At 34.8% G+C, this 16,134-nt stretch overlaps 1 protein-coding gene across 1 annotated transcript in view; it reads right to left on the bottom strand.

Annotated features, from left to right (window-relative positions):
- LOC149780112 (uncharacterized) overlaps nt 1-16,134 on the bottom strand; it is a 140,425-nt gene that overhangs the window by 103,208 nt on the left and 21,083 nt on the right. The window contains exon 2 of the mRNA XM_089936885.1: nt 7,722-7,837. Within this exon, the coding sequence (XP_089793011.1) occupies nt 7,722-7,837 (116 nt within the window). The remainder of the gene's footprint in view (nt 1-7,721; nt 7,838-16,134) is intronic.

The following is a 16,134-nucleotide window of genomic DNA, read 5'->3' as shown; positions in this document are numbered from 1 at the left end:
TAATTAAATTATAATATTAGTGCTCCTGGGCTCTAAATAAATTATAAGAGTACCAATATATTGAAAGAGATAGCCAGGTTAAACATGCAATTAATTTAGTTGTACCTGTCCCACTCAGTGAAGATCTAAGTGAAGGAATATCATCGGATTCTACTGATAATGGAGTGACAAATCTTTGGAATTCAGAAATTATGAAAATTTAGCAATGATTCAGAAATTCTTTGACAGACTCACAGATGCACAATTTATCTAAAGGTGAGTTCTGCCATGCTAGTGTAACTTTTCTAGGACATATCGTGGGACATGGACAAGTTAAACCTAAAGATGCTAAAGTCAAGGCTATCCCTGAATTTTTCATGCCTGTAAATAAAAAGCAACTGATGAGATGTTTGGGTATGGCCGGACACAATCGAAAATTCTGTTCCAATTTTTCTATAATTGCTGAACCCCTGACAAATTTACTGAGTAAGAAAAACAAGTTCCTTTGGGCTGAAAAATGGCAGAAGGCTTTTGACAAGTTGAATGCCATACTTAAAAGCGCGCCAGTTCTTACAGCTCCAAATTTCAGCCAATCATTTAAATTGTCTGTTGATGCAAGCGATGGAGGGGTTAGAGCAGTTTTAATTCAAGAAGATGAAAATGGTATTCATCATTCAGTTTGCTATTTTCTAAGAAATTAAATAAGCACCAAAGAAATTATTCAACAATCGAGAAAGAATGTTTGGCTTTGATACTGGCATTACAACATTCTGAAGTTTACCTTAATTCAGCTCCTTCGATTACTGTGTTTAGTGACCACAACCCCATTACTTTCATCCGCAAGATGAAAAATAAAAATCAAAGACTTGTTGTTGTTGTGGGGTTTAACGCAATTTTTTCAGCACACGACAGGCTATGCATGGCGGCCAGTATTAATGGTGGAGGAAGAACCCAGAAAAGCCCGGGAAGAACCACCGACCTACGAGAAGCTACTGGCACGCTTTCTCACATACACACACTGGCCGAATCCAAGACTCGAAAACCCATGCAGACAGAGGTGAGATGGCAGTGATCCGTAACGGAGAGCGCTTTAGACCACTCAGCCACTCGGGGCCCCCTAAAGACTTGTAAGGTAGAGTTTGTTGTTACAGGAATATAGTCTTGATGTCAGGCACATCAAGGGAAAAGATAATTTAATAGCAGGCGCACTTTCCCCGTGTATAACAATGTATTATTTCATGTACACTGTGTGTACTTTGAGTTCTTTTTAACCTCATGTATAATTAATCCATGGTAAAAAGAAAGTTTTAACATATAAATCTTTCTTTTTCTTTATGGGGGGGGGAAGTGTTACATATATTTGATTTAATTTATATTTGATTTAATTTGTGTTTGATTTGATTTGATTGTTTGTGGGTTTTGGATTCTTTATTTTCTTTAGATCTCAATGTAATTTTTTTTACCAGGAATTTGATATTTTCCAGAAAATTCAGTTTGACCTAAATGTTTCCATAAATGTCTAATAATAGAAACACTTGTTTCTATTTTTGACTTAGTTCCTGGCCTTGACTGAGGGTCAAGTAAACAACTTTTCTTCTAGGAGTAAAATGATTAGTTCTTATCAAGGACATGCAAGGAGCTATGTGACTTTTACGTGTAGACATGATCACTTCATCCTCTATTTCGCAATTAGTCATTTCCGAAATTGAGAAATACTTGGTATTAATGGTGATGTTTAGAGAAAGAGTGTCAGGACTTTTAAACACTTAGTGTCTTTTTGTTTTCTTCTGTTGTGACCAGTCCTGAAGTACTGAAGATTTTGAGTTTTTGAGTTATATGTTATTTTTTCTTCAGATTATTTGGATTAATTAGTTTCTCTGTATTCATTCAGAATTCTTAAACAAGGACATTTCTTAAAAATTCTATTTGGATTTCCAAGACTGGAGGGTTAATTATTGTACTTTACAAGGAACTGAAGACTTCAACACAGTACAAGCTACAGCATATGTCATCGACTTCCATCTTGGATTCTTCGTCAGGATTCAAACTTGAAATCATTAGAACATTTCATTATTAGGACTTCTAAAATTTTATTTGTGGATTATTCTTGGATTATTTTTGGATTTGATTCTGGAAACTACAAGTTCATATATTTTCATTTTTACAGCATTTTTCCATGGAAATTATTATTTGTTATATTTTTCAAAGCGTGTTGTTTTCACTCTTTCTTGTGTTACTGTATATTTGAGCCTAAACACGTAACACAGAAATAAAATGGTAACTTAGTGACAAACCATTCAATTTTTTGGAAAGGGGAAAGGATATTTTTTCTTCTTTCATCACAAAAGAATTTTGTTTCAACTTAATTTTGATGGATAAAATAGTCCATTTTAAAAGAAATCAAAGCAGGAGACTTCTTGGAAGCCTTTGGTGGACCTGGAAATGTTTTCGTAAACAAAACACCCCCTCCACCATAAATAGTCACCTACATGGATACAATACAGCCGCTGTGAAACATTTTTTTTTTACTCTTAACATTAACAGATACAGTGCAATAATGAAATCAAACTGAAATAAAATTTACACAGAGGCCAACCACATGAAAGTCCTAGTCAGGAAACTTTCCAATCTATGAAGATTTAACACTTGGCTAAAGCTGAAAATCAAATTTAAAACAAAAAACAAACAATCAAAAACCTACAAAGCAAAGATTGCATGAACCCTGTCATCCTCACCTGAACTAACATCCATTCAGCTAATGACATTGACAACATTCTAACCAAGTGAAAATTCCCTGCAGTTATAACTGAGTTGTCTCGCCAAGATCAAAGACTCGAACAAGGTCCTACCTTCCTATTAACACAGTGTCAGGAAATCAAAACCACAATTTACTTGCCACTCAGTCCTGCTACCCTTGGTGAAATCTAATCAGGCAGAAATTAGTTCTGCTTTCAAGTAATTTTTGTGACGGAAAACAAGATATCCAGCTATATCTATGTTGTTGCAAAATTCTGGTGACATATTTCTGATTCGCGTTTCTCTCTCTGGATATGGAAGTTTAATAAAATGCTTCTTTCATTTTGGCCACTCTTTCATAAAATGTCTCCAGTCAAGTACAAACTCAACTTTACAAGAAAGTTTTATAAATAAAATTTACAGATGGGATTATTCTGATGTCTAAATGTGAATAGCTTGTAGTGAAAGGTGGTAATTTAAATCAAGGATGGGAGGAAAATGTCTTGGAAAGAGGCTGTCGATCTTAAGTTCTGCAGGTTTGATTTGTTTAAAATGGTTAACATTATCCATTATTCAACTGAAAAAGTGACGTTAATCATGCACCCACTCACCACAAAACTCCTCCATCACTGTAAATATGTGTACAATATTTTAATTTCAAAATCACAAGATCTAAAAATTTATATTCATCTTTGAAATTGAGACATATCCTGAGAGTAGGGGTGAGATACATGCTGCACCTACAACCAGTCTAAATTCCAATCTATGAGAGTAGGGGTGAGGTGCATGCTGCACCTACAACCAGTCTAAATTCCAATCTATTACTGTGCCCATATTTTACCCTTACTTGGAGAATTGATCATCTGGTTCCCAGATGTGCATGGTTTGCTAAAAGGTTGTGGCAAATACAGGGCAATGAAAATAAAACAGGGCTGTACAAATTACATTTCACTGGCCTTCTTCATTGAATGATGACTGGTCCCAGACCAATTTTTGACTTGTCCCATCTTTCAACTTCATATTATCTTCATTTTCCAGTTTTTAATAACAATTTCAGCATATGTCTTTTAATGAAGCTTTAACAATTTTTCAGTCATATCGCTACGATGCCTGCAGTGTGACAGTTTAAAGTGATGTCTAGCACTGGGGGCAGCAAGCCACAGACATGTAGCATGATGTCCCACCCAGTCACATTAACCTGACACCAAGCCGACCAGTCCTTAAACACTAACCTCTTAATGCTGAGTGCCTAGCAAGGCAGCTGTTAGTACCATTTTTAAAAGTCTTTGGTATGACTCGACCAGGGTTCAACTCCAGCATCCGGATTGGACACTCTAACCACTAGACCACAGGAGCAGTCTAGGGAGTTATGTTGCTGGGACAATCAATTTTTGTTTCTAGAATGAATGACCTGTTCATTTTAATGTTTCATTTGCCTGTTTTGTAGGAAAAAGTGCTTATTTTAACTGTTAAATTTATAAAACATAAATTTTTCTTTTAATTTGTAAAAAAAAAATGACAGAGCATCTAAACATCTGGCCTTCTTAGAAAATAGTAGGAATTATCATAGGGAGATGGGACCCATCATGAAGTAAATGGAAAATAAGTATGGCAAAGAAATGGCAGACAGGAAAGAAATTTAGGTTTAGCAGGTCTAAATAACTAAAATATATCCATGTTTATATCTGATAATTCAAGAATGTACAAGACAGAACATCTTAAAACTTGTATAACTATGGAAAAATAATAGCTGCCCGTATGTCCCTGTTACTGACATACAAATAAATATTCATGCGACCATACCAAAGGTATTTCGTCTCCTTGGGACAAAAACAATGAGATTCTTGATTGGATTCTTGAATGAAAAATAATATAGAAAAACCTGTACATGTCTAGAACATGATGCTAATCTTTTGCAGCACCAGTCCATTCATGCTGTCCTTAGTTCGCTTTACAGTCATCAGTGGTCTAATAAGTATCATTTATTTATTACATTGGTCTAAGAAGTATCTTCATTACCATATATACTCACCTGTAAGTCGAGTCAAACTGGAAACAACAAAGATCATGATCTGCCATAGCATAATACACCTACAGATCAGGATCCATCTTGTTTGTTCTTTTGATTACTCCTAACAAACAGCACAGACCCAGATCTGCCAGCACATTATGCAACAGAATATCTGGGTCCTTGCAGTTTTCAACTGGGCTCATCTTACAAGCAAGTATATATGGTACCTTTTAGATATTAAAGACCACCCATCCATACTTCAAGACCACACATGAGGGCTATGTAAGTACATGTAATGAGAATAGGTAATAGGGACATCTTACTCTTTAGTTTTCTAATTGGGCCTTATTATCTCGACAAGTTATCTATGAATATTATTTCAAGGGATGATGAATGACAATCAACTATACTAAATTTTGGATAGGCTATGAAACCAGACAGCTGTTCAAGACAAATTACAGCATACATGTAGGCCCAAGAACTAAAATACACTGAATGTTGATAGATTCTCATGTACACTCACATGCAAATTTGTAGCTTGTTACTGACCACTGTTGGCCATTGCTAGCACCAACATATACAAGGACAGACATCCATACAAAAATAATGTGGTTACTGAGATTATTTTTCCATTTTTTTCCTCACAAAAAGTCAGTGGCAGTGATCAGGGAATTGGAGAAGATTTGGGGGTATAGGATAAATAAACTGCAGGAAACCTACAACCCCACACTGATGGAGCAACAATGATATCCCATTGACAGGCATTTAATTTAACTATTTCTGCCCTTACATGTTACTGATCCTGTCAAAACTGCTTCACTATTGTGTTTCCCAATAATTTTATTTATATTATCTATTCGTTCCACATCATCCTGTACCAAAACCAGCACAAATCGCAACACCCTCACCCCAAAAGCTTAAGCATTTGGCAATTAAGGACACATGGTACTAATGAATTAAAAAAAATGGAAACCAGCCTGGAAATGGGTGAACATAAAAAAAGAGTATATATGGGTTTGGCTGACCAGGGTTGGTTAATAATGTAAGTTATTTTTGAGGAAAAAGAATCTTTTTAGAGTTTATCCTTGTTGCAACTGAAAAAAATAGAGACATTGTTTTACTGATGGAATTTCAGTCCTTTAACAGTCTTGAGTCTGGAACACTTATTACTGAAATTAGCACCTGACTCCTTGGTGCAGAATTGAAAGCACATGTTTCAAATACATGTAGGTCCAGAAAATACAGCGGCTCATATCCCTTCCTCTACACATAAGCTGACATCCAGGTTTCATCTATGCTGATAAATACAGGTTTAATCACGAGCACTCAGAAATTTAAGGTTATTGAATTTTTAATATCATGGTGTTTGCATAGGTTTACTATGGGAACTGAATTAGTACCACAAGTCCTATAGACAGCTATAGCAATATAGTGACTCCAAATATGCAGGTGCAATTAACTATAAATGCAATCGTATTGTTATATTTGTGGATAACAAGCAAAATAATACCTTTTGTAAATTACAGAGTGTCTTTCAGTGTTATATTAAACACATATTAAGATATATCAACTGTTGCCAAGAAGGGGGAGGGGTGCAGTGTGTAGAGTATGTAGATTTGACTATGTTAGTTGGAGTGTTTTGCACATTGGTTTATACCTATGTAATTACTTATATAAAGTTTATACAATTTACCATTTAGAGAGTAATTATGGTGAGCAATATGATATTTCCTAGTTGTGTTTTGAAACAATAATGCTTCACTTAGTCTCTTCCCCCATTCTTAATGTTGATGATCTCTCATGAACTGGCATCCCACTAATTTCTTTCAGTGAATGTTTTGATGGACTTATTTCTACCTTACTTTAGTTTTCAATTACATGTCTTCTAGAGGGAATTTTAAGTAATTTCTGTCATTTAAATCTCCTTTTCTGAATTAATACATGTACATATAGATGGTCACCTTGACCTTTTACTTATTAATTACATAATATGACAAGGCTGGTAATACATTTCAGTATTAAATTGAAGAGAGATAAATGGTGATATTAAAATAGATGACTCTTATTAGACAGCTTTATTTTAATATTTTTTTCTGATTTTCGTTTTTTCAAAAGCTCAAATACTTAAATGTTGTCTGAAATGCACCACTGCTATATAGGTGAACATGAACTTGCAATATAATTTAATATTCACTAATGTAATCTTTGACAAGCAGAACTATGCACATTGCTTACTTATGCATTGAACTATTCCTAGGTCTGTCAAGAAAATCAAGGGTGGATACAGAACACACGGTACTAACTGCATGGAAAAATGGGAACAAAACAGCCTGGAAATGGGTGAACGTAAAATAGAGTATATATGGGTTTGGCTGGCCAGGATTGGTTAATAATGCAAGTTATTTCTAAGGAAAATGTAATCTTTTGAGAGCTTATCCTAGCTGTAACTGAAAAAAATAGGGACATTGTTTTATTGATGGAATTTCAGTCTTTTTACAGTCTTGAGTTTGGAACACTCATTACTTAAATTAGCACCTGACTCTTTGGTGCGGAATTGAAAGCACATTTCAAACACATGTAGGTCCAGAAAATGCTGTGACTCGTACCTTTTTCTCTACACAGAAGCTGACATCCAGGTTTCATCTATACTGGTAAATATAGGTTTGATCATGAGCGCTCAGAAATTTAAAGTTTTGCTATAGGAACTGAATTAGTACTTGAGTCCCTATCTATACTGACCTCCATTGTAACAAAGATCATTAGGAGGCTGTATCTCTCTGATGCTAATTGTGTCAGGGTGTGGAGTTTTTACAGCAAATGTTGGACTGGTACATAAAAGGGGGGTGTCTAATTTCTAAGCTGTGGAGGGAAAAAAAGAGATTCAAAGAAGCAATCTGATAAGGGAGTGCCTTTGAACTAGATCTCACCCTTACTACTATAGAACTTGAAATGGCAGATATTGTTGAAGACTTATCAACAGTAAGCAATACATTACCGAGAGGGAATGGTTCATGTTATAGTTTGCCAAATTGAAGCCAGTCTTGGTGTTTTTCCAAATTTCTTCCTCCAGTGTTCCAGTCAGGTGGGCATTCACCAGAAAACACTCACCCGCTGAAAGATAACAAGAAACCAGTCTAGCTTGGATTTTACAGTTACTTAACAAAACAAACTTTCAGATGAATTAAATCAGTGTATCATATCTACTTGAAAATGTTGTGGCAATTCATCTTCTTTTCTTCATTTCTATATAACCTAGTATATATGTACTTGAACAAATGTGTAATCTGTTAATATATTCTTTACAAAATGTAGCTAATAAGGTTTATGACAATTATTTCCAAAGTTTAATAGAATAATGCAAAACTAGTTACTATTCAATTTGCTTAATTTACATAAAATATTTTCCTAACAAATAAAACAACTAATAATTAGCAAACAGTATTACTTATTTTATTAAGTAAAAGAAATTGGATATATGAGTGAAATCAAATTAATAATTTCTGATATATTTTTTTAATTCCTAGATGTAGAAACATTTCCCACCTGCTGATCAACCTACTGTAATCGAATACAACTCCTCACACTACCTTAAACTGGATAGCCCTTCCATTGGCCATAGGTAATAAAACTTGAAGGTGCTAAACCAGGTTGATTGACATATGGGGAAAGCCTATTGTGAAAATGCTGTTTCAAACATCCAATACATCACATTTGAAGTTAAATAAATGATGTGTCAGCAGCACAATAAAGCCTTTATGTTTGTTTACACCTAGGAATAATACAGTTCCTTATCCTAACAAAAATTCCCATTGTGCTGAAATTCATGATCAATGCAATCCAGGCATATAAATGGTGTGTAAACATCAACTTTTCTTGTTTTGATATGGAAAGGAATTTTATTACCAGTTGCAGTCTGTTCAGTGCATACAAATTAATGAAGATGTTTTCTGAGTAACCCCTGTCTGCTCTTTCCACATTCTTTTGGTCATTGTGTAGGGTCTTGGTGCTTAAAACTAATCCATTTTCCCTCTTACATAATGGTGTATACACACTTGCATGCTCTTCTACAACACTTGGGACTGGTGAGGTTTTAAATAACAGCTGTAATGAACACCATTAGTGTTGGAAATGACTTCCAATACTGTATGTCAGATGTGCCTAACTGCAGGCCCTTAATGGGAGCTGCATGCCCCACCATAAAAGTGACAAGAAAAAAAAAAGAGCAACAGATTTATTCCACTGATTCTGTATATATATATATATATATATATATATATATATATATATATATATATATATATATATATATATATATATATTATAGCCATTATATTACTATAAAAATGTAATTTACCTCACAGTGAAAAAAAAAGAATCCCACCAGCATAAAATTCAGGCACACCCACCCGCCCTGATCAAATAATTGGTCTCTAAATCTACAACATTTCAAATGTGGCCATCATTTGTTTCTGAGCTTATATTTTATAATGACTGTACAGTAATAGTACATCTATTAGAGTGAAATATGCAGGCTATACCATATTAATGATTGGTTCAAATACGCTGAAAACCTTGGATTATATGCATTTTTTCAAAATTAATTGCATCAATAGTTAAATATAATGCTCATCTAGAGCTCTGGTCAATAAACTCAACAAACTCAATAAACCTGACAAAGTTAAAAGAGGCTTCACGTTCACCTGACTGAAATCAGCCCCATGTCCCAATACAACAGCAAAAGACCATGTGATCTGGACTAGTCAAATTGTTTTTGTCAAATTCCTCTGAGCAACTCTTTATAAGAACTAATATAAAGATTTGTATCTCTTTAGCAACAGTGGCATAAGTGATTGCCAGTCTTATCTGCATCATGTAAAAGCTTGAATAACCCACATGCTTTTGACCTGTTCAACTAAAAAGCTTTTTTCAGAACAAAATTTACCCTGATATTTAAATACTAAATAAAACAAAATTTACCCTAACATTAAAATACTAAATACTTACTATGGCCTAAAATTTAAAACCTGCTTGTAGTTGGCAAACTTTATTGCACTTTGATATGAAGTTAGAATTATAATCAAAGTGCCTACTTGCTGAAAAATGTCTTGAAAGAATTCTTCCAATATCTGTGTCATCACAAGTACATAAATTTGCAAGTTATTTAATGTCAAAAATGATCATTCATTATCCACAGATTAATTACATCACATACTGAAAGGAAAGAATGTATTTTGAAAAAGTAAATAACAAAAATGTACTTTTATGTTGTTTTTCTTCTTTTCATTTTAACATTCCATGAGGAGATGTGTTCAGCCGAGTTGGTGCTTAATGGCACAATAACACAAGTAGGTTATTAAGTGAACTGTCCAAGGACACACCATTGCAGCCAACCCAAGCTGACACAATGATTGGATCTGAACCTTTCTGTCATTAGTTAGACATGCTGACCAACAAGCAGATACAATCATTAATCAGGCATTATTCAGCTGACCAACAAGCTCCTATTAATCAGGCATTATTCAGCTGACCAACAAGCTCCTACAATCATTAGTCACCTTTTATGATATGCAAGACAGAAATGAAGAACACCTGTCACATTCATTTGTCTGTTAAGTACAAGAGAAATTTTAGAGATGTCTTTTTTATTACTACGTTTACCTCAGCATAATGTGGACCTAATGTCAAAAAGGACATCAGCAGGTGAGTAGTACTGCACCTTGATCACGAAGCAGCAGGTTTCCTGTAATTTTTGTTCCCATGTCCCCAAATCTTGACCCCTGTACACTCTCTGGGTTTACTTTTCATCCAAAGAAAATTAAAAAATATTATGATCTCTTTTCAATTCACTTCCATCCATGTTGGTTGTCAAAGGCATTAAAACCTACAAAAACTGTTGGATGGCAATTATTTAAAACATACATATTCGGAAACTGAATCAATCAAGGTTTGTGGTAGCCAGTTGAGTTGCAAAGTAAAGTCCAAGACAGCTGATAGTTTAACATATTTTTTAGGCTGAAGGCACATGTGTTTTGATGATGATTTAATTTACTTCAAGGTTAAAATAATGATAAAAGGGACTATATATATGCAAAACACAATCTGTCATTTAATCAATAAGTTATTAACTTCAAAAGAAAAGTAATTGTCAGGGGGTAAAAATGGGAATTATTATAATAAATGCTGGTAGATAATGAATGGAAACCATGACGTAAGATCAGAGACGGAAAAAAAAACAGTAAACTCTTCCCTGCAACCCGATATTCAAATGTGTTTCATGGATCACTTGAGCACTTGATAAAACATTTACTAATGCAAGTCCACAAGGAAAAGATCAAAGTACCGAGTTAAGGTAGCCAAACTATCAAAGCAAACAAGATTATCTAAATTTTGCAACACTATTAAGTGCACTAAGTACTATTTTCTTCACTCATTTCTAAAGTTGGATATCTCCCTCCCAAATTTTGAGGGAAGAGGGCTGAACAGTGTCCCCTTCCATTGTTATTCTACAATACATGCAACATTGGGTCAGGGTCTGTGTGATGTTGGTTCTATTTATAATTTCAAGCAAACTGCATAGACTCCCATCTGCCAGTGCATGATGGTACCACGTTACTGCTATATGCAGTTAGGTAGAGTACAAAGCTCCAATCCAAGGGTCACAAGATGGATACTCACCGAGGCCAACCTGGATAAGACACTTAGTTCTAATTACCTTCACATGATATAGTCAACAAGGTGCTGAAAGCGCCAATTAAGAACCAACCAACCGACCAGCCACAATGTTTCCACATGGAAAACTACTGTAATTGTACTATATACCTGGAGAAAGTTGTACCTTGTGAACTTTCCCCTGATAGCCATCAAGACTTGTAGCATTCCCTTTACATCAATGGAAGGCAGCTTAGTTTTTTTTAACTGATACAAATGATCTGGCTAATTTCTATATTAGAAAAAGAAAAGTCTAACATTGTTTACAACAAGCAACCTATACTGTGACACATGGGTGTTCAGTACAAAACCAAATTTTGGACCTGACATGGTTGAGATGAAATACATACTGTATATAAAGTCTATATTTTCTTTTTTCTTTCCGAGTTTCCCAAAAACTTTCTGCCCAGAAAATGAACCTCTAACATGATTGTACATTTCAAATTAAATTTCGTAAAAAGGTAAAATGTAATAGTCTATTTATAACATGTCAAAATATACTGAGATTATTTGACAATACCACAAAACATTCAGTGAAATAACAATGACATAACATTCCAATGGCCAAGTCAGTATGCTATGATTTATGACACAATGAAGTGTTATTAAATGTATACATGTACTACATACCCATACTTTCATTGCTCAGCGTCACAACAACAAATTTTCACTTTTTATTACATGTTCTCTCCACCCCTGACCCCTATCTTTTCCTAACTTTTTATTACATGTTCTCTCCAACCCTGACCCCTATCTCCAATTGAGAACCAAGACTTAAGGATGGAATATCCTATGATGGACTCATACCCCCAAATCAATGTCATTGACCAGAAGGTGGTACTATCCACATACTATGAATCCACGTACAAAGATTACAAAAAAATATTAAAAAATGTCATCGTAGTTGCAATTTTGTGTATAGTACTTTACAACTGACTCCTCCCAATGACCCCAAGAGTACAGGACCAAAAATTACCTCCTTTTGATATTGGTCACCATATGAGCCTAACTACATACCAAATTTTGTCAATATCCTGGCAACCATTTAGAAGAAAGCAGTGGTTTTGAACAGCTGGATAGATGGCTTGCAGGCTGGCTGGATATAATTTTAGCAGTATAATGTGGATAGCAGAACCCAAATAAAACAGCAGTCATGTGATAAATATCAAGAAATGTGCCAAACTATTTCTTTTACTTGAAGACCCTTCCCTGCCTCCATAGTTCATACCAACATATTAGACCTGTGTAATCTTCAGTTAGTACCAACATGACACTCTAAGAAATCCTTGAGTGAAAATTCCATGCTAATACACCCATCCATTCATAAGTAGCAAAACAATATTTTTCAAGAGGACTGTTCCTTCGGCCATATCTGATGTCCAAGTAGCACCATTTTCTTTTAGGCCCAACTAAATCATTAAGTCACATTCAGATCAAAACCCCATATGGATATGGCTTTCTTTTCAAAACAAGTGACAAGAGTTTCAAGATGGCCACCATATTGGACACAGATCAGCACCATTTTCATTTACAACCAACTAAACATCACAAAAATGTCTGTGAAAAGCCCTGGTTGATATGACCATCCATTCAGACTTAATACTGATTACTCCAAACAATATATAGACCAATATCAGCCAGTGCATTATGTGCCAGCAGGTCTGGATCTGTGCAGTATGCAGCTGGAGTAGTCTTAAAAGTGAGTAATATGGTATACCTGGTGCTCAAAGTCACTTTGACATTTACCATTTCAAAACTGAGCACCCTGAACATCTTAACCGGTTCGGCCCCGATCCCATCTGTAGCGCAATGAGGCTGTACCCTACTTCCGAGCTTTGCAGCATCAAGGTCATTTAAGATACACCAACATGGGTGGTTTTAAAAAAAGCAGACAGATATAGCTCTAAAATGATACCAAATAATCTGGAAGTTCTAGTTGCACTACAAAATACAAAAGGAAAACCTCATTTTTTGGATCCATTTTTTTTTCACCCAAAATTCGCTCTCGAGGTCGGAATGCGATTTTGGGTCCGGACTTTAGACCTTTTGGCCTCAGATCTAAGGCATACTGGTCTTAAGTGCACACAGACAGGCGATTCTTTGCAAAAACTAGGATAAGGTGGGCATTTAGAATAAATTGCGGTCTCTATATGAATATGATGAGTCCATAAGCAAAAAACAAAAATACAACTAGGCATTAGTCTCATGGAAAATCTGTTGAAAACTGATGTATTACAATGTATTCAGAAATAGCCCCCCAAATGTCTTTCCTACGCACATTTCAGGCAAAAACGACAAAAACCTCTGGGGCCAAATGTGTTAAGATGAGTCAACCCTCTCCTTTCTGGAGTTAAATTTTAACAAGAACAATCTTCATTGATTTTGTTTAAAGATAATCTGGAAAAGCTTAATTTTTGTGGAAGTAAGCTTGGGAATAAGTAATTAGTCACCAATTAAGCAATTAACCTTCCAACAAACAGACATTCAAGAAATGTGGTTATTTTGTTTCCTTTGAATGCAAAGGCCAAGTGTAATAAACAATTTTTCTTTTTATAAGAGGTAAATGAAAAATTTTTTGCTTGGTAGTGAAAGTCAAAAATCTTGAAATTCTGCCTACAAATTATCTTAAAATAACTTCTATACTCACAAGACTAGTCCAACTGCGAACTGTACAGACCCAGACCTGTTGTCATATAAGGCACCAGCAGATCTGGGTCTGTGTAGTTTAGTAGGAGTAATAAGTAGGAAAAGCATCACAGACCCTGATTTGCTGGTGCATGATGCTATGACAGATCAAGCTATTTGCTTCTGCAGCTTACTCGACTTACAAGCAAGTACATATGGTATTCATTATTTCGTAGAAAGAGTTTTAAGGCAAACTACTAACAATCAAATGCTTGTAGATAAGTCATTTAAAAAGATTATGTTTATCTGCAAATTATCTATTTGTGATTCATGCTATTGCTGGTATAAATAAAAAAAAAATATTTTTTGCTTGTTTTCTAATTAAATACCATGGATATATCAACCAGTCACACAGTTTTGCTTTTGATGCCTTGCCAAAGGAGACAACAAAAGAATATTCTAAAAGGAGATTAAGTCAAACTGTTTGTAAATGGAGAACAATCATTACATACATGTATTTAAGTAATGACTGTCATCTGTCAGAACAACCAGCTTAAGTGTCATAGGACTGCACAGTCATTATATTATAAAATTAGTCTAATTAGAGAGAATGAATCAATACCAATACCAATACCGATGTGTAAGAAACATGGGGAAAACTGGTATATGAACATTAAGAATCAAACAGAATTTAGCCCCTCCCCCTTGTGTTTCCTATTTAGTATTACAAAGGTTTTAAATTTAGGATAGGTAAGTAGTTCTTTTTGAACATTTATATTATAATGAATAGTATACAGAAATGAACTAAGCACTTCAAAGTACTGGGCAAAACCAACTCAATCAGATGAACAAACAACTTTCACAATTTTTTTATAACCATGGGGGGGGGGATGTAAAACTGAGATGGTCAGCTGACCAGAAGTGCACATACTTTTGGGGGGCCTTACAGCAAAGTTATAAATAAAAAGTATCTCATTTGTATTTCTACATGGAACAATCATATTTATTCAAACGACTTGATGACTTTGGAAGGAATCTATTATGTTCAGATAAAAAAATTTGCATTATATGTATTTTAAAAACATAAACAGGTCCTAATATTTTGTTCTGCTTTAAAGTACACTCGTACCATATATACTTGCTTACATATAATGCACAGGCAGATCTGGGTCTGTGCAGTTTGACATGAGTAATCAACAGAACAAACAACACAGACCCTGATCCACAGGTACATTATGCTACTTCAGATTAGGAACTTTTTTTGATTGTAGTTTTTCCTCTACAAGTGAGTATATACTGTACACAGATGTCCTCCAACTACATTCTCTCTATCTCTCTCATAAACACTTACAAAATTATATTTTTTCACATCTGGGGAAACATGCAGTAAACCAGCAACTTCAGAGAACCAAACATCAATTTTGTCCCAATGGATTTTGGTTTGATAGGTTTTGTCTAGAACACAATGATGTAACTAGGCCCACACAAATCTTTTGTACTACAATGCACATTTTGTTCCTATCACTGAGCAGTCACTGACTGCTCTTTCATGGGTGAAAATGTATCTCCTGAAATATTGATAAAGTCTACTTGCTGATGAGCTGCTAGTGACAGCGAATAAATCAAAGCTCTCACATTAAAGAGATGCCCATTCCTGTTTGACTGACAGGTGAAACATAATATTACATGGACTGCATGAAATAGGGTACTTGCTTGCACACAACACTATATATATTGCTCAGTGTAAAACTGGTAATTACAAGCTTGCAGTAATATTGTCTTGAAACCAAGTGGTTCTATTCCTTTTGATCTGTCCCAAAACACCCAACCATATGAAGATAAAAATAAGTTTGCCTGTACATCAAAATCACTTCTGAAAGTGTACATGGTAACCTAAGAAATTGTTGTGACCAAACTTTTCCAGCAAGATCATACTTTGACTCTTGGACTTTATGAAAAATCTGTCGTTTTATCTGCCACAGACCAGATATCATCTTATTTTTTTTAAATCTGTCAACAGACTGAAAGAACAAGTTACCCATGACACAGTGAAGAACACATACTTGATACAGCAG

Source organism: Sinohyriopsis cumingii, chromosome 16, assembly GCF_028554795.1.
Source record: "Sinohyriopsis cumingii isolate HCF-2022 chromosome 16, ASM2855479v2, whole genome shotgun sequence".
Taxonomy (NCBI): Eukaryota; Metazoa; Mollusca; class Bivalvia; order Unionida; family Unionidae; genus Sinohyriopsis; species Sinohyriopsis cumingii.
This window is presented reverse-complemented; position numbering and strand designations above follow the sequence as displayed.